General features: G+C 41.2%; 1 protein-coding gene across 1 annotated transcript; it reads left to right on the plus strand.

Moving 5' to 3' along the window:
- Window positions 1–244: 244 nt before the first annotated feature.
- Window positions 245–2,602, plus strand: LOC140065878 (posterior protein-like). The gene is made up of 2 exons (XM_072113439.1): window positions 245–2,118; window positions 2,583–2,602. Exons 1-2 carry the CDS (start codon window positions 708–710, stop codon window positions 2,600–2,602), a joined length of 1,431 nt encoding a protein of 476 aa, XP_071969540.1. The 5' UTR covers window positions 245–707.
- The last annotated feature ends 24,162 nt before the right edge of the window (window positions 2,603–26,764 follow it).

Genomic DNA, 26,764 nt, shown 5'->3' on the forward strand with positions numbered 1-26,764 from the left:
TATATTGACTCTACATCATCATTGGATTGGCCAAGACAGTGGTGGAGGTGGGATGATGGGCAAGTGTGTGTGGGATACGTGTGTATGTATATAAGATGGTATACAGATTTTTAGTTAGAGCACTTCCTTCCCCACCATCTCTCTGTCCCTTAGTTAGTTTACCCTCTATGTGTATTCCCCTGTATTGTACCCTTAATAAATCCCCTATAAAGATCCATTGAATATTGTTGTTAATTTAATATTAACTGGCACCCCAAGACCAAGCAGATTTTACATTTGGCACCCCAGTCTGGACCTGTAATTTAAATTCTACAGAGAATCCACGGCAAAATATCTGCGCTACTTCAATCTATGAACGGAATTTGGATCTTTGGTACAAAGAAAATCCTGGTAAGTAACAAGTTTTCATATTACATTACTATCTTTGATAAGCCAGGTTGTTTTATGTGAATGTATAGGAAGTCGCCTGTTGAGATTGTAGGTTAACGTTAAGTGTGAGCGGTTGTGTTTTAGTGTGCAGAGGTAAAGTTGTAGGAAAAAGTGTGTTCCTTGATATAGCTGTACATTTTCCTAGATTGAATGAGTCTAAAGGCTTAAGCAGTGTGTAAAGTAGCCTTTCGGAACGTTACTATAGTAGATAATTACACAAACTGTGTTTGCTTAGTTTGTCATTTGTGTGTTTGTCAGTGTGTATTGTGGTAACAGAGATGGAACTTGTTCAAAAGTTTGTGAAAAAGTATTCCTCTGCTCGCTACCATTCATGTGCAGATGGTTCACTAGAGGAGCAATATAAGGAGCTGATGATGCAATGTAAGGCCCATAATGAGAAGTTAGAAAGGAAAGTGCTCAGTAAGAGAGGGAAGAAAGAAAGGTTGGGCAATGAAATCATGATGCTCATTAAGATGAAAGAATTGGCTGAGGTAAAGGAAGTAAATTGGTCCATACAAAGGCTCCAATGTAAGGAAAGTATAGACAGAATCAGTGACTCTGTGATTGAAATTTCTGCAAAAACAACTAGTGAGATGGATAATCTACAAGCAAAGGTGGATGAGCTTTCTTTAAGAAATGGAGATTTGGATAAGCAGCTCGATGAGTGTAGATTGAGTTCTGTTTCTACTGAAACTCATATACATTCCTTAGAAAGGGAGATACATCAGAGGGACGTGTTAATTACATCACTAAAGGGTCAGTTGTCTGAAGCAATGGCCCAACTGTATAAACAAGGAGAACAGATCCGGTCCCTCCAAGTACAAAACCAGACGTGCCATAAAGCAGCAGATGTCTGCATTGTCACACCGGGGGGTTGGAGTGATGAACACAATCCAATACCTGCAGATAAGTCTCCAACACTCACCATCCAGGATAGACTACATCTGTGTCAGGTCATTGGAGAATGGGATACAAATGAATCACCAATAATTGTATCCAATAAATTTGAATCTGTGGTGAGGCAATACAACTTGTGTAATAAGGATGCCTGGTCTCTGCTCCAAGCATGGCTTCCTGGGCCTCTGGCCGCACAATTGTCATCTACACACATGGGAGATGATGATAGTGGTGCAGACATAAGAAGGAAGGAATTGCAGCGTATCATGGGAGGGAGAGACATAAGGGGTGAGAATACCCTGAGAAGATATAGGTTCAGGACAGGTGATGACCCCCTTATTTTCTGTAACAAGTACCTGACCTTATTTAGGAGTGTTTACAACTGCCCGGATATGTCTCAGGATGACTCTGATTTCCTCTATTCAATGGCAAATCAGTGTAATGTGAATTACACCACAAAGGTTGCCCTTAGAAATGCCACATCCCTAGAGAACTTTATTAATATACTCAGGGACTGGTGTGAGGAGTCTAACAATAGGGATGAACCATCAGGATATCTGTCTACAGAGTACAGAGCTAGGAGGACGAGATATGTCAGGTATTGCTATGGATGTGGGAGGCCTGGACATATTAAACGTTTCTGTAATGTAAATAATGCAAACCATGAGACACATTATAATTCATTGTATACAGAAATTGATGCCATTGAGCCTGAGACCAACCAGAACACAGTGATCACAGAGATATGTGAGGAGGCCATGACACCTCCTGGAAGTAGCCACACAGAGACATGTGAGGAGAACACATCACATGCAAATAAGATTCCCAATATACACAGGGATAAGAAAGAACAGCCTCCCCCTCATGGCAGGGAGCACAAGGAGGGTGCTAATGTCCCAGGGTACAATCCATGGGCAGGGCTGCCATTCTGGCTATTCTGGAGCTGGTCACAGATCGCCCTCCCCCTGCTAATAAACACGGCACAGTATAACAGTAGCAGCATGGCTTACTAATGTGTGGATATACCAATACACATTGTGAATGAATAGATTTGGAATTGTGTTAATGGTATGAATTTCTTGGTTTCTAACTATGTTTTCTTTCTCTTGTAGACTGGATTTCCTTTGTCACATGACTCCAGGACAAAGAAACTAACACTTTGTTTTGTTTCTACAGGCTCCATGCTTTGATCTCGTGTTTAACATATCTGTTTTGAGTATTGTTTGTGTGATAACTGTCATTATGTTTTGTTTTAGGCAACAAGGTGGTTGGCTGAAGAAACAAGTTATTAATATTGCCATTTTTGTTTACAGGTCATTAAAAAGTAGTATGTGAAAGATATTGTTTGTGTAAAGTTTTATGTCTTTACAAATAAAACCACATGGTGTAATGAGCTCAAAATTTATGAGGGTTAATTGTTTGCAAACAATTAAAAACATGAAGTAACATCCCATTGTGATGTGTAGGTCCTGTGTGTAATGTATTTGTTGTTTTTTGTTTTGTGCTATGTCTTTGTTGTTTATCTTGTCCCATAGATGACCTTACTTAATCATTGACAGAAGATGGATTGGAAACTGCCTGGTGTCCCGCTCTAAGATGTGTAGAAGCTGAATTAGCTCTCATTGTTTTATGTTGTCTGTTTTGTGTTCTGTTAAATGTAGTATGTAAACTGTGTCAATACACATTTTTTTGTTCCTGATGCTCAGGAATGTTGGATTTGTTGGATTTTTTTTTTTTTTTCCCCCATTTTTTTAAATAGAGCATTTCTTTTTTTTTTTCTTCTTGATTCAAGTATATATTTTTTTTTTATACAGTGTTTGGTACCATTTTGTGGTACCAAAGGGGCATGGTTTTAGAGAGTAATGCAGTACCAAAGGGGCAGACTATAGTGAATTCACATAAATATTTAATTTTTTTTTTATTTAAGGTTTTTCTCTGATACATTTGTCTCACTGGCAACTTAATTTTAAGTTTCTCAAACAAATTGCACACTCCTTTATACCAGTAAAGCATCTAAATGAAGAACATAGGGTATTAAAAGCAGCATTCGGTTTGAATTTTTTAAATTTTAATGTTCTCAATCTATGTGTGTGTCTTCAAGGTTGCGTAAAACATATAGTAATTAATGGCTCAGCTATATACGGTTACTATATAGTATATTGTATTTAACAATGCACAAGTAAGATTACCAATATGCACTTGATATACTTTTGGTTAATTTATAAGTCAGGACAATGGGAGACATATATGAGGTGTGATGTGAACATTTCTGTGGAGTGTAAATATAAAACCTGGTAAACTTACAGAATTAGATTTGGTAATGGGAAAAAGCTAAATGAAAGTTTATGTTTAAACTAAATATATTTGAAGTCAAGTAAATCTGGAAACCCTTAGATAAACCACCCTGCAAACTTCTACTTGAAATCAATCTTTGATTTACTATTGGTTATGTTTTATAGTTCTGTTTGGGTTTCCTTTTATGTAATTGCATATCTATAGCTTATGTTGATATCTAAGATGTTATTGCCAGCTTGCATTCTGTATGACGTGGGATTTATATTTGCATATTGTAAATATGACAGTTACTAGCATATATGGAGATCTATATTTGTTGGATAATTGGTATAGATGGAAAAATGTCATTCAAGAAATGGATATGAGAATGAATGTGAGTGAATGGTGTGATGACCATTGGTGCCCTATCCCTTACCCATAAAACCTTCAACTACTTTGCCTTGAGGAAAAACCAGAAGAAGAAAGATCATTTCCACACCCAAAGAAGATAATGGTGGAGAAATGGATTTTATTTCTAAACGTGGTCTAATGGTTTGTGGGCCTTTCAGGCCCAAAGGGGCATAATGTTGGAAATATGACATGATGTGGCTTGAGACAGTTTAAGGGTCTTTGTGGACAGAGGAAGAACTAAGCCATAAATGCCTACATTGCCCCTAATAAAGATTGCAGAGACAGCTGCATGTGATTACAATGGACTGTGCTATTACACCTGGAGGCTGGGGCTATCCTGACCACACAGAGGACAGCTGCTTGTCATTGCCCCTGGGGATTCTTGCAGATCTTGTGGGAAACAAAGACTCAAGTTACTTGTCCTGCAAGTTTGTGTGATAAGAATATATTGACTCTACATCATCATTGGATTGGCCAAGACAGTGGTGGAGGTGGGATGATGGGCAAGTGTGTGTGGGATACGTGTGTATGTATATAAGATGGTATACAGATTTTTAGTTAGAGCACTTCCTTCCCCACCATCTCTCTGTCCCTTAGTTAGTTTACCCTCTATGTGTATTCCCCTGTATTGTACCCTTAATAAATCCCCTATAAAGATCCATTGAATATTGTTGTTAATTTAATATTAACTGGCACCCCAAGACCAAGCAGATTTTACACCCCCTATGTACAAGAATATAACTACTATAATACTGCCCCCTATGTACAAGAATATAACTACTATAATACTGCCCCCTATATACAAGAATATAACTACTATAATACTGCCCCCTATGTACAAGAATATAACTACTATAATACTGCCCCCTATGTACAAGAATATAACTACTATAATACTGCCCCCTATGTACAAGAATATAACTACTATAATACTGCCCCCTATATACAAGAATATAACTACTATAATACTGCCCCCTATATACAAGAATATAACTACTATAATACTGCCCCCTATGTACAAGAATATAACTACTATAATACTGCCCCCTATGTACAAGAATATAACTACTATAATACTGCCCCCTATGTACAAGAATATAACTACTATAATACTGCCCTCTATGTACAAGACTATAACTACTATAATACTGCTCTCTATGTACAGGAATATAACTACTATAATACTGCTCTCTATGTACAAGAATATAACTACTATAATACTGCTCTCTATGTACAAGAATATAACTACTATAATACTGCCCTCTATGTACAAGAATATAACTACTATAATACTGCCCCCTATGTACAAGAATATAACTACTATAATACTGCCCTCTATGTACAAGAATATAACTACTATAATACTGCCCCCTATGTACAAGAATATAACTACTATAATACTGCCTCCTATGTACAAGAATGTAACTACTATAATACTGCCCCCTATGTACAAGAATATAACTACTATAATACTGCCCCCTATGTACAAGAATATAACTACTATAATACTGCCCCCTATGTACAAGAATATAACTACTATAATACTGTCCCCTATGTACAGGAATATAACTACTATAATACTACCCCCTATGTACAAGACTATAACTACTATAATACTGCCCCCTATGTACAAGAATATAATTACTATAATACTGCCCCCTATGTACAAGAATATAACTACTATAATACTGCCCCCTATGTACAAGAATATAACTACTATAATACTGCCCCCTATGTACAGGAATATAACTACTATAATACTGCCCCCTATGTACAAGAATATAACTACTATAATACTGCCCTCTATGTACAAGAATATAACTACTATAATACTGCCCCCTATGTACAAGAATATAACTACTATAATACTGCCCCCTATGTACAAGTATATAACTACTATAATACTGCCCCCTATGTACAAGAATATAACTACTATAATACTGCCCCCTATGTACAAGAATATAATTACTATAATACTGCCCCCTATGTACAAGAATATAACTACTATAATACTGCCTCCTATGTACAAGAATATAACTACTATAATACTGCCCTCTATGTACAAGAATATAACTACTATAATACTGCCCCCTATGTACAAGAATATAACTACTATAATACTGCCTCCTATGTACAAGAATGTAACTACTATAATACTGCCCCCTATGTACAAGAATATAACTACTATAATACTGCCCCCTATGTACAAGAATATAACTACTATAATACTGCCCTCTATGTACAAGAATATAACTACTATAATACTGCCCCCTATGTACAAGAATATAACTACTATAATACTGCCCACTATGCACAAGAATATAACTACTATATATAATACTGCTCCCTATGTACAAGAATATAACTACTATATATAATACTGCCCCCTATGTACAAGAATATAACTACTATAATACTGCTACCTATGTACAAGAATATAACTACTATATATAATACTGCTCCCTATGTACAAGAATATAACTACTATATATAATACTGCCGCCTATGTACAAGAATATAACTACTATATATAATACTGCCGCCTATGTACAAGAATATAACTACTATAATACTGCTCCCTATGTACAAGAATATAACTACTATATATAATACTGCCGCCTATGTACAAGAATATAACTACTATATATAATACTGCTGCCTATGTACAAGAATATAACTACTATAATACTGCCCCCTATGTACAAGAATATAACTACTATAATACTGCCCCCTATGTACAGGAATATAGCTACTATAATACTAACTCCTATGTACAAGAACATAACTACTATAATACTGCCCCCTATGTACAAGAACATAACTACTATAATACTGCCCCCTATGTACAAGAATATAATTACTATAATACTGCCCCTATGTGCAGGAATATAACTACTATAATACTGCCCCCTATGTACAGGAATATAATTACTATAATACTGCCCCCTATGTACAAGAATATAACTACTATAATACTGCCCCCTATGTACAAGAATATAGCTGCTATAATACTGCCCCCTATGTACAAGAATATAACTGCTATATTACTGACCCCTATGTACAAGAATATAACTACTATAATACTGCCCCCTATGTACAAGAATATAACTACTATAATACTGCCCCCTATGTACAAGAATATAACTACTATAATACTGCCCCCTATGTACAAGAATATAATTACTATAATACTGCCCCTATGTACAGGTATATAATTACTATAATACTGCCCCTATGTACAAGAATATAACTACAATAATACTGCCCCCTATGTACAAGAATATAACTACTATAATACTGCTACCTATGTACAATAATATAACTACTATAATACTGCTACCTATGTACAAGAATATAACTACTATAATACTGCCCCCTATGTACATGAATATAACTACTATAATACTGCCCCCTATGTACAAGACTATAACTACTATAATACTGCCCCCTATGTACAAGAATATAACTACTATAACACTGCCCCCTATGTACAAGAATATAACTACTATAATACTGCCCTCTATGTACAAGAATATATCTACTATAATACTGCCCCCTATGTACAAGAATATAACTACTATAATACTGCCCCCTATGTACAAGAATATAACTACTATAATACTGCCCCCTGTGTACAAGAATATAGCTAATATAATACTGCCCCTATGTACAAGAATATAACTACTATAATACTGCCCCTATGTACAAGAATATAACTACTATAATACTGCCCCCTATGTACAAGAATATAACTACTATAATACTGCCCCCTATGTACAAGAATATAACTACTATAATACTGCCCCCTGTGTACAAGAATATAACTACTATAATACTGCCCCCTATGTACAAGAATATAACTACAATAATACTGCCCCCTATGTACAAGAATATAACTGCTATAATACTGCCGCCTATGTACAAGAACATAACTACTATAATACTGCCCCCTATGTACAAGAATATAACTACTATAATACTGCCCCCTATGTACATGAATATAACTACTATAATACTGCCCCCTATGTACAAGACTATAACTACTATAATACTGCCCCCTATGTACAAGAATATAACTACTATAACACTGCCCCCTATGTACAAGAATATAACTACTATAATACTGCCCTCTATGTACAAGAATATATCTACTATAATACTGCCCCCTATGTACAAGAATATAACTACTATAATACTGCCCCCTATGTACAAGAATATAACTACTATAATACTGCCCCCTGTGTACAAGGATATAGCTAGTATAATACTGCCCCTATGTACAAGAATATAACTACTATAATACTGCCCCTATGTACAAGAATATAACTACTATAATACTGCCCCCTATGTACAAGAATATAACTACTATAATACTGCCCCCTATGTACAAGAATATAACTACTATAATACTGCCCCCTATGTACAAGAATATAACTATATAACTACTATAATACTGCCCCCTATGTACATGTATAAAACTACTATAATACTGTCCCCTATGTACAAGAATATAACTACTATAATACTGCCCCCTATGTACAGGAATATAACTACTATAATACTGCCCCCTATGTACAAGAATATAACTACTATAATACTGCCCCCTATGTACAGGAATATAACTACTATAATACTGCCCCCTATGTACAAGAATATAACTACTATAATACTGCCCCCTATGTACAGGAATATAACTACTATAAAACTGTCCCCTATGTACAAGAATATAACTACTATAATACTGCCCCCTATGTACAGGAATATAACTACTATAATACTGCCCCCTATGTACAAGAATATAACTGCTATATTACTGTGACTATAGTTAAATTATATAATACTCCTATGTACAATAATATTTCTACAAGTTGGGGATCCTATGTGATCAGATGATAGACGCTGCTCTGGTTAGTTAGTTCTCATATTGTAGATGAGCAGTGTAGCAGATAATCCCCCTCCTCCGGGCAGGGAGACCCCATCACCAGTAATGATTTTCCTTCCTGTCGGTGGTTGGGTCTTTTTGCTGCTGATGTTGGGTGATGAAGCTTCGGAGATAAGAATAACCCAGTGCGGAGATTGCTGACTGTGCGACTAATGAGGACGACTTTGTAGTGAGAGGGAAGAAACGTCACTAAAATAACAATAATCTATAAAGAGCAAAAAATAGTAAAATCCCCTTTCATCAGGTCCCTAAAATGAGTTCCTGCTACGTGGGGAATCAGCCAAAAAGGATAATTCATATAACTCAAATCTATCATCTAGCTATCTGTCTACCCAAAACTTGTCTATCTGCCCAACCTAGAGTCACAGGACAGTCCAGGATTCCGGCTCAGGATAATTCCTACCCCTTAAGCCATTTAATATCCCAAAAATCAGTAACAGTGTTGTGTATTTATATATATTAGAATTACTTAATTTTTCTTCATTTTATTGGGGATTCAAAAAGATGTAACTTTTTATTCCCCCTTAATTGTTGTGCTTTTTGCGACTTTTTTTGCAAAATTTTTTCGCAAATTTTTCGTAATTTTCTGACTTTTCAAAACTTTTTAATTGTAAGTAACGCATGGATTTTAGCCAGGTATGGCTAATTTAACTTAGGAATTCATTGTGGATTGTGAGTGTTTTTCCTAATTTATCAGAAATACAAAATGTCTCAAAAATGTCTCAAAAATGTCTCAAAAATGTCTCAAAATTACTCTACTACAGAAGAGGCGTAAATTCTAATATGTGTGATAACTCAACTTATTTTTTTTAATTAAAATTATAGCCCAGCCCTCAAGAAAGGCCTGTGTGTTTTTTTCTAAATTGTTACTTACAAACATAAAAAAATTATGGTAATTTAAAGGGAACCTGTCATCACAAAGGGCATTTTTCAGTGATGACAGGTTCCAAAAGGGTATAAAATACTCACTATAAATCATGTTTTGGTTATTCCTTAAATTGTTTACTTCTTTACAATCCTTTAGTTTATCTTACCTGCTGCCCTTCCAGAGTCCTGTGCTGAGTCCCAGGGGAAGGCACTTTAAATCTAAACGGTCATCTGCAAGGGAAGGGAGGAGGAGAGAGAGGAGGTGGGAGGGTTTGATTTAAAGAAGAGTGAGGAGCAAGTTTTAAGGGAGGAGAGATGGGATTGAGCAGTTGACCGTTTAGATTTTAAGTCTCCCCTTCTCCTGGGACTCAGCGCAGGATTCTGACAGGGAGCCAGGTAAGATAAACTAAAGGATTGTAAAGAAGTAAAACCAGGTAAATTTTATACAGCCATCCGTAGTTTAATTTCAATCTGCCCCCAATATACACTACAATACAATATACAATAAATACCATCACTATGAAGTACAGTTTGTTACCAGGAAAACGAGCCCTCACACAGCTCTGTACATGGAAAAGTAAAAATGTTTTTGAAGCTGGGAAGTGAAAAAATGGAAACACAAAACCAAAAAATGGCCTTGCCATTAAAGGGTTAAAGTGGCTTTGGCCCTTTAATATATGTTCTTATTCTCTACTTCTGTCTGGGACGTTTCTTTCAAAAAGGTGCAAAAAAGGCGCAAAATGCATCAAAATTTGCATTAAAAAAAACCCAGCAGGTGCCTGGAGTGACGGTGTGAATCTGAATCCTGCATCAGGCTCTGCACGGCGTTGCACTAGCAGTAGTTCTATGATTACTCCAGTATAGAGAAGTGGAGGGAATCGTCCAGTGCACATTTTAACCATTGAAAAGTCACAATAAACCTCTGTGGGACTTTCTTGCACCTTTTTTTCGCCAAAAGGCCCAGAAAACCCATTGAGAAATCTTCCCCATTGTGTTTATTGTTCATTATCCCTATCTCCACTTGTCGTCCCTGGCTGCTGCTACCATCAGTGGCCCCCTTACCATCTGCCCAGGGATCCCTGTACTACACGTACACTGGGAGTGCCCAAGGGGGAATCCTCCACTGCATGACATGTGTGGATGAGGCCTGAACCCTAGACCAAGCCACCCGTCACACAACATTGGTGCTAGGCCGCACTACACGCCAACCACATCACTGCTCCCTACATATACATTATATTATGTGGTGGGGACATCACTGCTCCCTACATATACATTATATTATGTGGTGGTGACATCACTGCTCCCTATATATACATTATATTAGGTGGTGGTGACATCACTGCTCCCTACATATACATTATATTAAGTGGTGGTGACATCGCTGCTCCCTACATATACATTATATCATGTGCTGGTGATATCGCTGCTCCCTACATATACATTATATTATGTGGTGGTGACATCGCTGCTCCCTACATATACATTATATTATGTGCTGGTGACATCGCTGCTCCCTACATATACATTATATTATGTGGCGGTGACATCGCTGCTCCCTACATATACATTATATTATGTGGTGGTGACATCACTGCTCCCTACATATACATTATATTATGTGGTGGTGACATCGCTGCTCCCTACATATACATTATATTATGTGCTGGTGACATCGCTGCTCCCTACATATACATTATATTATGTGGCGGTGACATCGCTGCTCCCTACATATACATTATATTATGTGGTGGTGACATCACTGCTCCCTACATATACATTATATTATGTGGTGGTGACATCGCTGCTCCCTACATATACATTATATTATGTGGTGGTGACATCGCTGCTCCCTACATATACATTATATTATGCGGTGGTGACATCACTGCTCCCTACACATACATTATATTATATGCTGGTGACATCACTGCTCCCTACATATACATTATATTATGTGCTGGTGATATCACTGCTCCCTACATATACATTATATTATGTGGTGGGGACATCGCTGCTCCCTACATATACATTATATTATGTGGTGGTGACATCACTGCTCCCTACATATACATTACATTATGTGGTGGTGACATCGCTGCTCCCTACATATACATTATATTATGCGGTGGTGACATCACTGCTCCCTACATATACATTACATTATGTGGTGGGGACATCACTGCTCCCTACATATACATTATATTATGTGGTGGTGACATCACTGCTCCCTACATATACATTACATTATGTGGTGGTGACATCACTGCTCCCTACATATACATTATATTATGTGGTGGTGACATTACTGCTCCCTACATATACATTACATTATGTGGTGGTGACATCACTGCTCCCTACATATATATTATGTGCTGGTGACATCGCTGCTCCCTATATATACATTATATTATGTGCTGGTGACATCGCTGCTCCCTACATATACATTATATTATGTGGTGGTGACATCGCTGCTCCATACATATACATTATATTATGTGGTGGGGACATCACTGCTCCCTACATATACATTATATTATGTGCTGGTGACATCACTGCTCCCTACATATACATTATATTATGTGGTGGTGACATCACTGCTCCCTACATATACATTATATTATGTGCTGGTGACATCACTGCTCCCTACATATACATTATATTATGTGCTGGTGACATCACTGCTCCCTACATATACATTATATTATGTGCTGGTGACATCGCTGTTCCCTACATATACATTATATTATGTGCTGGTGACATCGCTGTTCCCTACATATACATTATATTATGTGCTGGTGACATCACTGCTCCCTACATATACATTATATTATGTGGTGGTGACATCACTGCTCCCTACATATACATTATATTATGTGGTGGTGACATCGCTGCTCCCTACATATACATTATATTATGTGGTGGGGACATCACTGCTCCCTACATATACATTATATTATGTGCTGGTGACATCACTGCTCCCTACATATACATTATATTATGTGCTGGTGACATCACTGCTCCCTACATATACATTATATTATGTGGTAGTGACATCACTGCTCCCTACATATACATTATATTATGTGGTGGTGACATCACTGCTCCCTACATATACATGATGTGCTGGTGACTTCAGTCTAGATGTATACAGTATATAGGCTGCTATAGGCTGGTATATTGGGATGGAAGGAGTATACGGTATATATATAGCCCACTGTTTATACCAGCCATTGTCTACTTGTGTGTACGGCTTTATGATCAGCACTTCATGGCTTCCCTTCTGTGTCACCGCTGCTGGAAGTTTATAGTCTGCACTACAGATAGTGACATTATTACGTATGCAGCATCTGGTGATAATGGACGTATTCAAGTAGTGACGGCCGCGGTTCTCTCATCTCTTTGTTACAGACATGTAAGCAAACTGTACACGGCACGTCCAGCCAGACAGCTAATTGCTTCCTCCCATCCTGCTACTAAATCTCTGCCAGCCATAAATATTCTGTGTCCTATAGACCTCTCATATTGGAGAAACAGCGCCCCCCCTGTCTAATGGTTGTGTCTGGTACTGAAGCGTCCATGCGATTGGGCTGAGCTGTAATGCAGCAGACAGAACTGCGTGTGCAAGTCATAGCTTATTACAGTATACACTGTTTCCTAATACACTAAAAGTCTCTATTCTATATTTCTCAGATAGTAGCGGAACTCTGGGCCCTGGGTATCAAAAGCAACAACATAAAGTTCTAAAGATACATATACACACAAACACACCATATACAGTATATGCGACATATACATATGCACAAACTATTCAACATATACACACATACACTACTATATATATATTCTACACACACATTTACACATATCATTTATACACACATATATATATATATATATATATATATACTCACACTATATACAATACTCTTACCCTAATTATGCACTCCTCCAGCATGCATAAGGCTGCTTCATCCTGTCCCCCATAAGCCTTCCCAAGAGCCTGTGACATCATGCAGCTTTTCTGGTATCCTGCAGATCATTGTGCTGCAATGTCATTCAGGAACTTGGAAAAGCTGGGCGCAGGCTGGCTGTCCTACATAAACACATTACTTCCACATATATGGAGATGCCTGTGCTGTCCAGACCGGACTAATCAACCTGATCTGGATGACTCATACCTAGCAGCTGGGGGATGGTGCAGCGATTGATTACTTCTGTCGTTCAGGGACAACACAGTGATGACATATTCTTGGCTTATGCTGGGCAGGACAAGGCTGGTGCAGGGCATAATTAGGGTAAGTGAAGAAGTCCCGAGCCACCACAGGAGCAACAGAGCCTCATTATCAGAATTTTTTTTAAAAAATTTTCAGGAAAACCACTCGGTTCAGGGATTAAATAAGATATGTTTTTGCATCAGTGTAGCTACAGCATTCACAAGGTATGTTTGCATCACATATGCATAAAAGTATATGGTAAATTTACTTTAAATACATGTGCAGGCAAATTGTGCAAAGTCCGCTAGAAATCTGGCGCACGGCCTTTAGTAGATCTGGGCCATCATCTTAATCAGGCACAGAATGACTTCTCCCGTCTGTGACTTTATGTTGCAGAATCTTCTGCCCGGATGTCTGTGCCTCTAGGAATACCTCAGTCACTTACAGCAGATTGAAACCTAGAAAAGGTTTCCCACTGTGCTCCTTAATAATGGATAAGGCTCACAACTGACCATGCTGTGCCCCCAATATACCTAATTATATAGTCAGGGTTTACGAGACTCTCCTTTGCCAAGCAATGGCTCTCCTTGGAGCAGGAAACGTCAAATGTCATATAATAGGAGGTGACCAGTCATAATGCATGAAGCTCACTGATTGGCCAAAGCTTGTCCTGTGACCCTTGTCACTTCTGGCCACGCTGTAGTGCCACCTTGTTGGGTGGTAAATTGGTCACAATCAACAAAATGACGTCCGCTGGGAGCGCTGTTGCATTGAAACTGTACGATGGATCGGATGTAGTGACTCCGATAATAACGCCTTGGGGCAGATGTATCTTAGTCTTGCAAATTGCGACTGTCTTTTTTGTGTATTTCTGTTCTTTGATGGATCCTTCGGCTTATTTCCTTTAAACAAATCATGCTTTCTTGCAAACATTTTTGCACATCTTTTTGGGCATTTTTTTGTGTGAATTTTTAGGCACAAAATAAGAGTGAGACATCGGGCCAGATGTATCACTTTTCTGCGCTTAAGTGTAGTAGTTGCGCCTTATTTCTAGCGCACTGTTGCGCCAGAATTATCATAAGCTACAACCATCTGTGATGAGCTGAGTTCCTGCCTCTTATTAATCACTCTACTTAAAGAGAACCCGTCATGCAAAATAACCCCCCTAAACTAAATATATTTTCATAAACTGCCATTAGAGAGCATTGCCTCTATCCCTTCATTGTCCCTCTACATGCCTGTAAACCTAAGCAATGAGGTCCTAAAGCTGTATGCAAATGATCTGTGAAATGTCCAATGAAGCATTAGCATATTCAAGCTGTCCACTCTATTCATGAGTGGGAGGCACAGCCACACCCCCAGTGCATGACTGACAGCCTGTATACTGATGTGAGGCTGTATAATGATGTGCTTCCTGGTGCTGGTGGCCACGCCCCCTGCAGCCTGTGTGTGCATGTGTGTGTGTATAGGAGAGATACAGCAGCTCCAGGCAGCCATGTTACAGCAGAACATGTCAGATTCATGTGTAGCTGATGTCTGTGTCTCTCACCTGTATATTAGGAGGATGCAGCATGTCAGCAGATGTAGCACACACCAGCAATGCTTTACTATACATTACACACAGACATGTGCAGGGGGAGGAGAGGGGAGGGGTAACACGGGTGACATCACTGCCTCTGACCATGTGACCAGCCTCATTTACATGATAAAGAAAAGATGATTTTACAATGAATAATGTATGAAATAACTAGATAAAGCCTGGGATGGGATCCTTGTGAGCTGCTGCAACAGGTAGTAGTGACAGGACTAGTAACACAGACCTGATGACAGGTGTCCTTTAAGCACAGTTTAGGCGCAATGTTAGATTCGGCTCCTACATGTGACCCTCCTACAAGCTCCTCTCTGCTTCTCTCCCGCACCCCAGCATGAGAATGACCCTCACAGTAGAGCCCAGGTGTGTAACACCCTGCACCCAGTGACCTCCTCAGCAGTGGCTTCTCCTGGAGGGGATCCCCCGGTGCTGGTCTCCTGCTGCACCCCTGTAATTCTGCACAGTATCCTCCTCAGACACCAGCGTGGTCATCCTGCTAGATGGCAGACACTTGTCTGTACTATCTGCAAAATCATGCAAACTTCTCTCCTGTCCTGCTCTGAGCTGAGGCTTCTGCAGAATGTTTTGTAAATAGAAGGTCATGAACTGTAAACAGAGGCAGCAGGTCCTGTCTGTAGTGTCTGTACTATTATCTGCTGAGCTCTGCTGCTGGGTATGAGCTGCTCTACACAAGAGCTCAGTGTTATTTCTCAGTTTACGCCTCCTTCGGGCTGGAGTGTTTTTACGCCTGAATGAAAAGTCACAAGTCATAAATATTATTAGGCGCCATAAAACTTCTGGATTGGTAGGATAAATGAGGGAAACATGGTTACTTTTGCTACGCGGCTAGTTTGGCGTTTAGTCGCGAAACAGTGCGAAAGTATGAAAAGGCGCAAAATCAACAGAAAAAAACGAGTGATACATGTGGCCCATCATGTGCCAAAATCTACCAGGTGCAGTTCAAAGATTAGACGCAGAGTGGGAAAACTAGTGCACAAATGCAAAAACAAAAAAAAACAACACAAAACTAAAGCAGAATGCAAAATAAAGATACCTCTGATGCCCTTATTTCTGTTGTCTAACCTCACTCATATAATGCAGGTCGTCATTCTATGCAATATCCACGGTGATCATGTGCACTCACTGCAGCCGGCAACTCTTCATATTTATAGTTATTTCTATGCCAAAGGCTTTTGCTGTATCTGACTGTGCCGGATACTCGGCGGAGCTATAATACACCGGCACCCGAAGACCGTCATATGATATATACTCCCCATTGCTTGTAACATACAAAAACACATTGGGGCTTATTTACTAAGGGTCTTGGAACACACTTTTGTCGGACTGTTCACATTTTTTGGGATTTGCGCAGCTTTGATAGGTATTTAACAGGGGTTTGCGCTGGGTTTGTGTCACAAGTGATCGTCTTTTTGGCGTAGTTGTGTTGGGCTTCCATGCAACAGAAATGGGGGGGGGGGGGCGTCAGACGATCTGTCTGATTCCGACTAAACTTTAGGATTTAATATTCAGATTGTGTCGCAAGCCAATGGACTTACATGCACCAGGAAGAAGAAGGTGAACTCTGTCGGACCTGAGCTGGGAGGACCTCCCATTGGACTTGCACACCAGCAAGCAGTGGCTTGGAATTATATTATAGTATCTATGAACACAGTCGCAACAACAATGTTGCAGATTTTTTAAATGCTGTTACAGTGTTACAGATCTAATACACAGGTGAACTAGAATGATACCTCTGGCGACCCCTGGTGGTTCTCCTTGCATTGGATTGACACAATAGCTAACTCCGCTCTACTTGGATTTGTTGACAAATAATAATACATCCCAACGCCATCGATTTGTACAATTTTAAGTGTGTGTCTTTAATAGGTTTAAGCAAACTAATAAAACCTTTTATTGTTCCTTAATAATATTAAAAGTTAAGTTTTAGACTAATGGGTCTCAGTGAGGTCCCTAGGGACCTTTTTTGTAAATAACTAATGAACCGGGAAGTGACGCATTGAGGATATCGGGCGCACGATCTTAGTAAATCGCGGCAGAAAGCATTAAACATGGACAATGCACTTTTGTGAACTCTGTGGGACCGGGTAAGTAAATGAGCCCCATTCCATCAGATAATCCACCATCACCCTGTGACGTGATACATGAGGATAACCAGATTGTAGGCGATGGTTACTATGTGACAAAGAAAAAAAGGAAAGCCAAAAGGAAAAGAAAGTAAAGAGACAAGAAAAGGGAATAAATTAGGAAGTAGAAGAGGAGAGGTAATGGTAAAGAATTAGTCTCCAAAGGAAAAGATAAAGTCAGAGAGAAGCGCAAAAGAAGGTTACGAGAAAAGAATAGAAAAATAAAACCAGTTTGCAAAGAGTTTGTATGTTCTCTCAGGTGTTTGCGTGGGTTTCCTCCGGTTTCCTCCCACACTCCAGAACATACTGGTAGGTTGATTAGATTGTGAGCCCCGTTGGGGACAGGAACTGATCTGCCAAGTTCTGTGCAGCGCTATATAATCTGTGTGCGCTATATAAATAAAGGAATTATTATTATCATTAGATTCTTCACTCGGGTTGGTTACACCTGGTTAGTGTAGATTTAAAACTGATTCAATGCAGGGTTAAAAAAAATCACATTTCTGAAGTTCATTAAATTCTACTTTGTTAGAAATGTGGATCAGCAAGTGATGGGGAACTCATTGAGATGAAAGTTCCTGTTAAGGAGATGATATGTTGTATATAAATAAAAATGTATACTTTTCCCATCAAACAGCATGTTTCCACCGACATCCATAGCCTTCAGCCAGCCATACATGTTACATGGGACAAGTCAACTATCGAATGTATTGGCAGATATCGGAGAGATATATGTCACTGTCTTAGACCACCCCATGCCTCTGTATCTTTTGAAGCTATAGGAGAAGCCTTTATTACTAGAGATGGGGGAATCGATTCGAACAAAGTGAAATTCGTTTCGAATTTCAGGAAAACTTCGGTTCGGCGCGAATACGAATTTTACGGTGATTCGTGGGAACAATTTCCCCCCCCTTTATTAGCAAAATGGCTGTGAGCACAACGTGTTACATATGGCAGAGAACTCTGGGAAGAAGAAAGGAACACCATCGATGTTCTGCACATGTAAGCCAATCAGCGACCGGCTGATGTCACACAACCCTATAAAAACAGACGGCCACTTGCAATCCAGTTATTTCACACTGCATGTGCTGTATCTAGCGTCCAGCTGCTTGTACTCAGTAGCTGATGGAGTGATTTTTGCTCAAAGACCAGGGTGTCAGTTTTTGGTGTTTTGTATTCCCCACATTTCAATTCTTTTTTGTTGCTAAAGTTGTATCAAGAAATCCGTGTCAGACAGAAAGGTGGCAGGTGGAGCAGGCACAGTGGCAGTGTGTTGATAAACAACCCAAAGGTTCTCGATTGGTTGACTAGGTTATCTACTTCCTTCCAAATGACATCTGACAACCACAGCCAAGAGTCTGTGGGTTTGTCAGACCCAGGAACAGGTCAGCAGCCCTCACCTGTCATCAACCAGCCTCTTTCCTGTTCATTTCCTTCAGCCAGAGATCTACTAGGTGGTCTGGGCTCAGTGCCACTACACAAAGAGGACAACATCTGTGAGGACAGTCAGCAGCTGCTTGGCATTGAAGAGGTTAGGCAGATATCCGCTGCTTTGTGCAGTAGGCGGGAAAATAGAGATGTGGAGAGTGGCACGGGAGGTTATGTTGCACTTGCAAGTAGGCAGGCTGTGCATACTGAGACCGTTGAGGAGAAAAGCAGTGACAACGAAACACAATTCGATGATGATGTAGCCGATTGCACTTGGAAGTCAGGTGAAGCAAGGGCTTCATCATCATCGTCAGGAGAAGAGGGTGTCAGCTTGCGTGTCAGACAATGAAGCAGACAGCAAGTCGCTACTGTGGCCGTGAGTCAGCAGGGTGTCAGCAGTGTGAGTACAAGAGCCAAACGTCCGTGGGGTGTAAAACCCGCTTTGCAGATCCAAGTAAGTAGTGGCACAGGGGCTCAGCGAGGCAGCGGCATTAGTAGTCGCTCAGTGCAGATTGTTGGCTGTAAAGCACCCACTCGGCGGTGTGGCAGTTTTTTGTTAAGACACCAGGGGAGCCGAGCGTGTGTCTATGTAGAATCTGCGGGCAGAAAGTGAAGCCTGGCCAGGGAGCTAACGTTGGCACCAGGGCCCTGCGTGATCCATCCAGCCGCCGCAGCAGCAACAGCAGCAGCACCTAGTGGCACACATGCCATTTCAGCCAGTCAAGGCTCCAGCACCTCTGCCGAAGGGAGCTGTTTGTCTTTGACATCCTCTCCCAGTCCAGATGCTCCTGCTCCTCGCTACACATGGCGCCAGCAGTCGTTGAATGAGGCGATTACAAAGAGACAACTGTATGCGTCCAGCCATCCTAAGGTGCAGAAGCTGACCATGCTCCTGTCCAAGTTGTTGGTACTTCAGTACCTCCCTTTCCAAGTCGTGGACTCCGCACCCTACAGAGAACTAGTGGCTTGTGCCGAACCGAGGTGGAAAGTTCCAAGCCGAAATTTCTTTTCTAAAAAGGCACTGCCAGCCCTTCACCATTATGTACAACAGAAGGTGGGCCAGTCTTTGAGCTTATTAGTTTCTTCCAAGGTGCACAGCAGCACGGACGTGTGGAGCCATAGGGATGACCTTCAACCCTCTTGAACCCTCCCTACCGGTCCAAAATGGGTGCCTTTTTTCCAGCTGCCAAGAGGGGGGAATAACTGGTGTACTATAGAGAAATATTGTGCAGTTGGCCACTGCCTATGTGCGCCATTGTCCATCCTCTGTCAGGTCTGACCGGGGGATTCCTTGCAGTCATCGCTCACGTACTACTACCACGGCTGCTGTAGGGAGATGGGGGGGGGGGAGTAGGAACAGTAGCAGCTCAATCAGCAGCAGCTTAAGTCTGGAGTCTGGACAGCACCCTACCACCCCAGGTTGAGGACTACTGCGCAGCCAAACTTGATGTGTGGCCGAAACTCGCTGAGTTTGCCGTAGAGAAGCTGTCCTGCCCGTCTAGTAGTGTGGCATCAGAGTGAGTGTCCAGTGCGGCGGGGGCCATCGTTACCCCAAGGAGGACCCGCTTGTCCATGGAGAGACTGATCTTTTGTCAAGATGAATCAGGCGTGGATCAGCCAGGATTTCCACACACCAATGCATTATGCATCAGATTAGATCAGCCATGACGCTTCCCTTTAATGTTGAGAAATGAGTCTGGATTCTAACTACCTGCCTCAGTCACTATTCTGATGCTGCCACCTGCCTGATGCCACACATCTGCTGCCAGTTTATCCATCTGCCTCCCAGCATCTTTACCAGGGACTGAAATTGTCACCCACCTCCACACTCTGTCATTGTGTCACTTTCTGACCTCCTGCTGCTGACGGCACCTCCACACTCTGTCATTGTGCCACACTGCGGCCTACCGTGTTGCTGCCACCACCAGAATTTGACATTGTGCCACTCTCTGGCCTCATACTGCTGCTACTGCTACTGCTCACCTACCCACACTGTGATTGTGCCACTCTCTGATCTCCTGCTGCTGCCGCCACCTCCATACTCTGTCATTGTGACGCACTGTGGCCTACCATGTTGCTGCCACCACCAGAATTTGTCATTGTGCCACTCTGTGGCCTACTCATGCTGCTGCCATCTGACCGCTGTCTCCCTGGAACACCCTGTGATTTTTATAATGCTGTTTTCACCCTCCATCGCTCTATGACGTTGCCACTATGTTTGGTTTTCCACTTCATTTCATTTGTCAGAAGGAATGAAAAGCCTCAGGATTGATAGCCAAAAGCAGGAGTGGATACAGAACACAGAGGACATGCAAATATCCCATTTACTGGTCATCTCTGTTTTGAATCAACTCCTGTTTGTTTTTGGCTTAAGCAATACTGATGGATTATCGACCAATTGAAAGCGGACACTGACGGATGAAAAGAAGGGCAAAATGATCAGTGACGTCAATGCAAAATTACTGCCGACACCCTCTGCACTCTTTTGGTGGGGTTTCTACATGTATCAGCGTTTAACAGAACAGGTTCTGTCGTAATCTATGGAATCATCTGATGTCAGTGTAAAAAGAGTGCACTCTTTGGTGTTATAGAGGGATCTTGGCCCTCAGCTCAGTCCTTTCTAGCTGGCACAGACGTTACCTTGTCAGACTGCGTTCCCATTTCACTTATTTGGTGAAGTTGGCCTATGTAAGTGCACATGGAAGTGAAGAGTGAAGCGATTCTAAGAGCCGCGGCTGTCATGTGAGTGTCATACTAAAACACAGCATTGTTTGAAGACCAAACTACACTCACTATGCATATTTAAGCATGGCACAACGTTCTACAACACCCTACAGGCTCTCTGCAGCCAGGAAGTACCTGTTTTTTAACGTGATTCGGCATGATTCGTTTCGGGTAAAATCGAATTTTGTCGGAGAATTCAGCGAACTCGGCGAATCAAATTTTTGAAAAATTTGACCATCTCTATTTATTACTTACTACTGTTCTGCTTATTATCAGGACATGGCATTTGGTGTGTATACTGTGTACACAGCATAAGCATTGTACACATTGGGGGTCATTTACTAAGGGCCCGATTTGTTATCCGAATATTTCCAATTTGCGCCGATTTCCCCTGAATTGCCCCGGGATTTTGGCGCACGCGATCGGATTGTGGCGCATCGGTGCCGGCATGCGCGTGATGGAAATCGGGGGGGGGGGGGGGGGCGTAGCCGAACGAAAACCCAACAAATTCGGAAAAACCGCCGCGCTAAAAAAAAAAAAAAGGTGTCACGAGGCTCGCGCTTACCTTCACTAGGAATAGGCCGGTGAACTAGAGTGCATTCCGCCGGGCCTCGGGGAACTTCAGCGCAGCAGTGCCACCTGGTGGACGTCGGAGGAACTACCTTAGTGAATCCCGGCCGGACCCGAATCCACCGCAGAGAACGCGCCGCTGGATCGCGAATGGACCGGGTAAGTAAATCTGCCCCATCATATGCACCAAAACAGAAAAGGCATAAACATGTCTATAAGAAAGGGGAAACAAAGTTCTACTTATCTAACTGCTGTATGGCTGCCGGCACTCTAGGGGGGAATTTTCTTGAAAACCTACGAGAACTTATTTGCATAAAGGTCACTGGGAAACATGAAAGGTATGGCTGCCAAAAAAATAATAATGATCCTATACAATGATGATTTGCCTGTGGGGTGATCTGGGTGCTGGGAGACTTATATGTACAGAACGTCTTCAAGAAACACATTCCATCAGATAATGTATCATCATCATGTGATCTGACACACCAGGACAGTCAAAGTATACAAAATAGTAAGGAAGGGGGTGGCTTGGACCACAGGGAAACACAGACAGGACAGTGATCCCTAAACTGAGCCCCCAAAGCCTACTTACTGTTCGCCACCTGAAGCGGTGGGCAGTAACAGGGCGTCGGTCCCTCCCTAAGCCACAGTGCAGACACAAAACGAGACAGACAAACAACACAGAAAGCAAAGTCAGGGGTCCGGATCACAGCGAGATAGTATAGTAAAGAATCAAAGAGTCCAAAGTGGATAGTATAAAGCCCAGATCAGATAACCAGAGGAAGTATAACTGAGACTATAACCAGCGAGGTCTGATGGGACTGAGAAGGTATATAAAGGAGATATGGACCCACCTCCAGCAGCATACCGCCGTGTGCTGGAGTGGAGGAGGAGGTGGCCCCCCTCCCTCCATAGAAAACAGTGGCGCACGGACGCACACTCGCCGAAAGATGGAGCATGCACTATCTTTTTGTGGTGTGGCCCGATCAGTGTGGCACCATATCCCCGCTGTGCCGCTATTGACGTCTATTTGTGGCCGCATGTACGTCCCCGCAGACCGCCATGTGAATGAGCCCTTAGCTGGACAGTGCTGAACTGCTTGGAGTGGCTCAACCAATCTAAATGCAGCAGATGCCTAAGCCACAGTTCACACGCACAGAAAATACAAACAAATTAACGTCACCTAATCTGCCAAATGTGAATAAAGGAAAGTTTTGGAACAGACGTTACACCTCCACAGTGGAAATAATAGTGGAAAACATAAGAGAATCGAAAGAAATGAGAAGAGAGGAGAAGAAAGGAAAGTAAAGAGAAAAAAAAGAATCGACAAAGAAAAAGAAGAGAGGAAATTGTAGAGAAGAAGAGGGATAAGGGATGAGTAAAGATATAAGTAAAGTGAATAGAGAGGAGAAAAGGAAAGAGGGAAATAGAGGAAACAGAGAGAAGAGATAGAAAAGCAAATGAGACAAATACATTGGAGAAGAGAAAAAAGAAAAAAAGAAGAACAAGGTGATATGGAAAGTTGAGGGTTTGGGTTTTACACCCCTTGAAATTTTTCTCATTTCTATAAGATATTGATATTTTATGTGGTAGAGGAAAACAAAGGAACAAGTATTTGTGAAGTGTAAAGAAAACAATACATTCGGTGGTGTGATGAGATCTGGGAGAATTGGTTTGATTGGCATTGAGGGGGAGAGTGGGGATGTTGGGAGAAGAGGAGGGGAAATCAGAGATACGGTATATATATATATTTGAGTATAAGCCGACCCGAGTATAAGCCCAGGCACCTCGTTTTAACACAAAAAACTGGGAAAACCTAACGGGGCAGATTTACTTACCCGGTCCATTCACGATCCAGCGGCGCGTTCTCTGCGGTGCGCTGAATGCACTGAACTTCACCAAGCCGGGCTGAGTGAAGGTAAGCGTGTGTCCATTTTTTAAATGCGGCGGTTTTTCAGAATCCATCAGGTTTTCGTACGCCCACGGCCCCCGATTTCCGTCGCGTGAATGCAGGCGCCGATGCGCCACAATCCGATCGCGTGCGCCAAAATCCCAGGGCAATTCAGGGAAAATCGTCTCAAATCGGAAATATTTGTGTAACCCGCCGGTAAAACGCGATTCGGGCCCTTAGTAAATGACCCCCTATGAGTTGAGTATAAGCCAAGGGTGGGAAATGCATTGGTCACAACTCCACCCAGTATATAGCTAGCTAGCCCACCCATGCCCCCAGTATATAGCCATCCAGTCTTGCCCTCTTGTATATAGCTAGCCAGCCCCCTGCTGCAAAGCATAGGGCCAGTTCCCTTACCCCCAGTATATATCCCGCCAGCCTCTGTCCCCAGTTTTTAGCCAGCAGCCCATGCCCCCTAATATATAGCCAGCAGCCCCCTATTATATAGCCAGCCAAGTAAAGGTGAAAGTCCAAGCTTGTTCATGAATAAGTCTTGGGACATATTTTAATAAGTAATCTATACTTTCACCTTTACTTGATTTTTTAAAGAACTGAGAAACTTTTTAAAGTGCTGGATCATATCTTCATTCCATTGTATTCGCTGGAATCGGCTAAGTAAATTTTGGATCCTGGCCACCGTTCACAGTGATGGAGGAGATCCACATGATGGTTACGGTGAGCGAGGAGTGCAGAGTTTAGTAGCAGAGTATCATAGTAAAGAAGGTTACAAAAAACATTGGTCCGTCAAGTCCAACCTACTAAATGATACAATGTTGATCCAGAAGAAGCAAAGACTCTGCACGGCTGATGCCGATTGGCCCAAAACAGGGAAGAATTCTTTCCTGACCCCTGATATGGTGGACAGAATAACTCCCTGGAACAATAGAAATCCATCACAAGTGTTTTACTTTCTAACCCCTTTATGACTGTGGCTCCATGGTTTTTAGGACGGTGCTTTGGTCCAATGGTCAAAATGATCCTTCCAGTAGCACACAGAAGAGAAGTTCCTTTGCTTTCCTATGAGTATTGTCAGACTCTTGTGTCTTGTTTTTGGTATGCCGCCCCCCAAGGTATAAACTGCTCTATACATAACTAAAAACAGTCCACAGGCGGAAGTTGATCTGCTCCTCTGAGAACGGTGACATTCTTTACATAATGACAGGCACTTGATAGGTGTGACATCAACCCACTTCAGGAAGGTGTCTACATTCACCAGAGGAACCAGACAGGAGCAGAAGCTGTGTAGGAGAATGCCAACAGAAGATAGCCCACCACCTTATTCTAAGGACTTGTCTCCATCCGGACAGAAGTATGACATATATTGTATCTACAATGATGCCTTTTGTGGGGATAATGTATCATCATACAAGAAGGACAAAGAGGGAGATATCCCTACCAGTCTCTCAGACCCACCCATAACATCTCCAGATCTGCTCCGTCCTCCAGACTACTGTGAGCTGCCCCCTCCATACTCATCAGAAGATCCTCCACCACCGGTACCACCAGGATGTCCTCCAGGATCATCACCATCTACTGCAGAACCTGCTGACCAACACAATGCTAAAACGTCTGAGCCTGTAACATTTTGTTGTTGCCTCTTCAACATAATATTCATGATATTGTGTCCTCCGTTTGGAGTGATGTTTCTGATATGTTTTAATAAGGTAAGTCTATCTATCTATCTATCTCCTATCTATCTATCTATCTATCTCATATCCATCTATCTATCTCATATCTATCTATCTATCTCATATCTATCTATCTATCTCATATCCATCTATCTATCTATCTATCTATCTCCTATCTATCTATCTATCTATCTATCTCATATCTATCTATCTATCTATCTATCTATCTATCTATCTATCTATCTCATATCCATCTATCTATCTATCTATCTATCTATCTATCTATCTCATATCTATCTATCTATCTATCTATCTACTTGTAGAAATTACAAACAGCACACTTTGGAGATAAAAAAGAGGAGAAGAAGGTGGGTGCAGGCTCACTGAGATCGGGCTACGGATCCTCCAGATACAAATGATGCAAAAAAATGTAAGCAGCACTCCAGGACGTCAGGTGTCAAAGGTGAAGTCGATGAAGTTTATTCCATGTTTAAAGGTACAGAATAGTACAGCAGCAACGTTTCGGCTCAGAAGAGCCTTTATCAAGCTAGCTAGTACAGCAGCGACGTTTCGGCTCAGAAGAGCCTTTATCAAGCTAGCTAGTACAGCAGCAACGTTTCGGCTCAGAAGAGCCTTTATCAAGCTAGCTAGTACAGCAGCAACGTTTCGGCTCAGAAGAGCCTTTATCAAG

The sequence above is a fragment of the Engystomops pustulosus genome, chromosome 6 (genome assembly GCF_040894005.1).
Source record: "Engystomops pustulosus chromosome 6, aEngPut4.maternal, whole genome shotgun sequence".
In the NCBI taxonomy this organism is placed as follows: domain Eukaryota; kingdom Metazoa; phylum Chordata; class Amphibia; order Anura; family Leptodactylidae; genus Engystomops; species Engystomops pustulosus.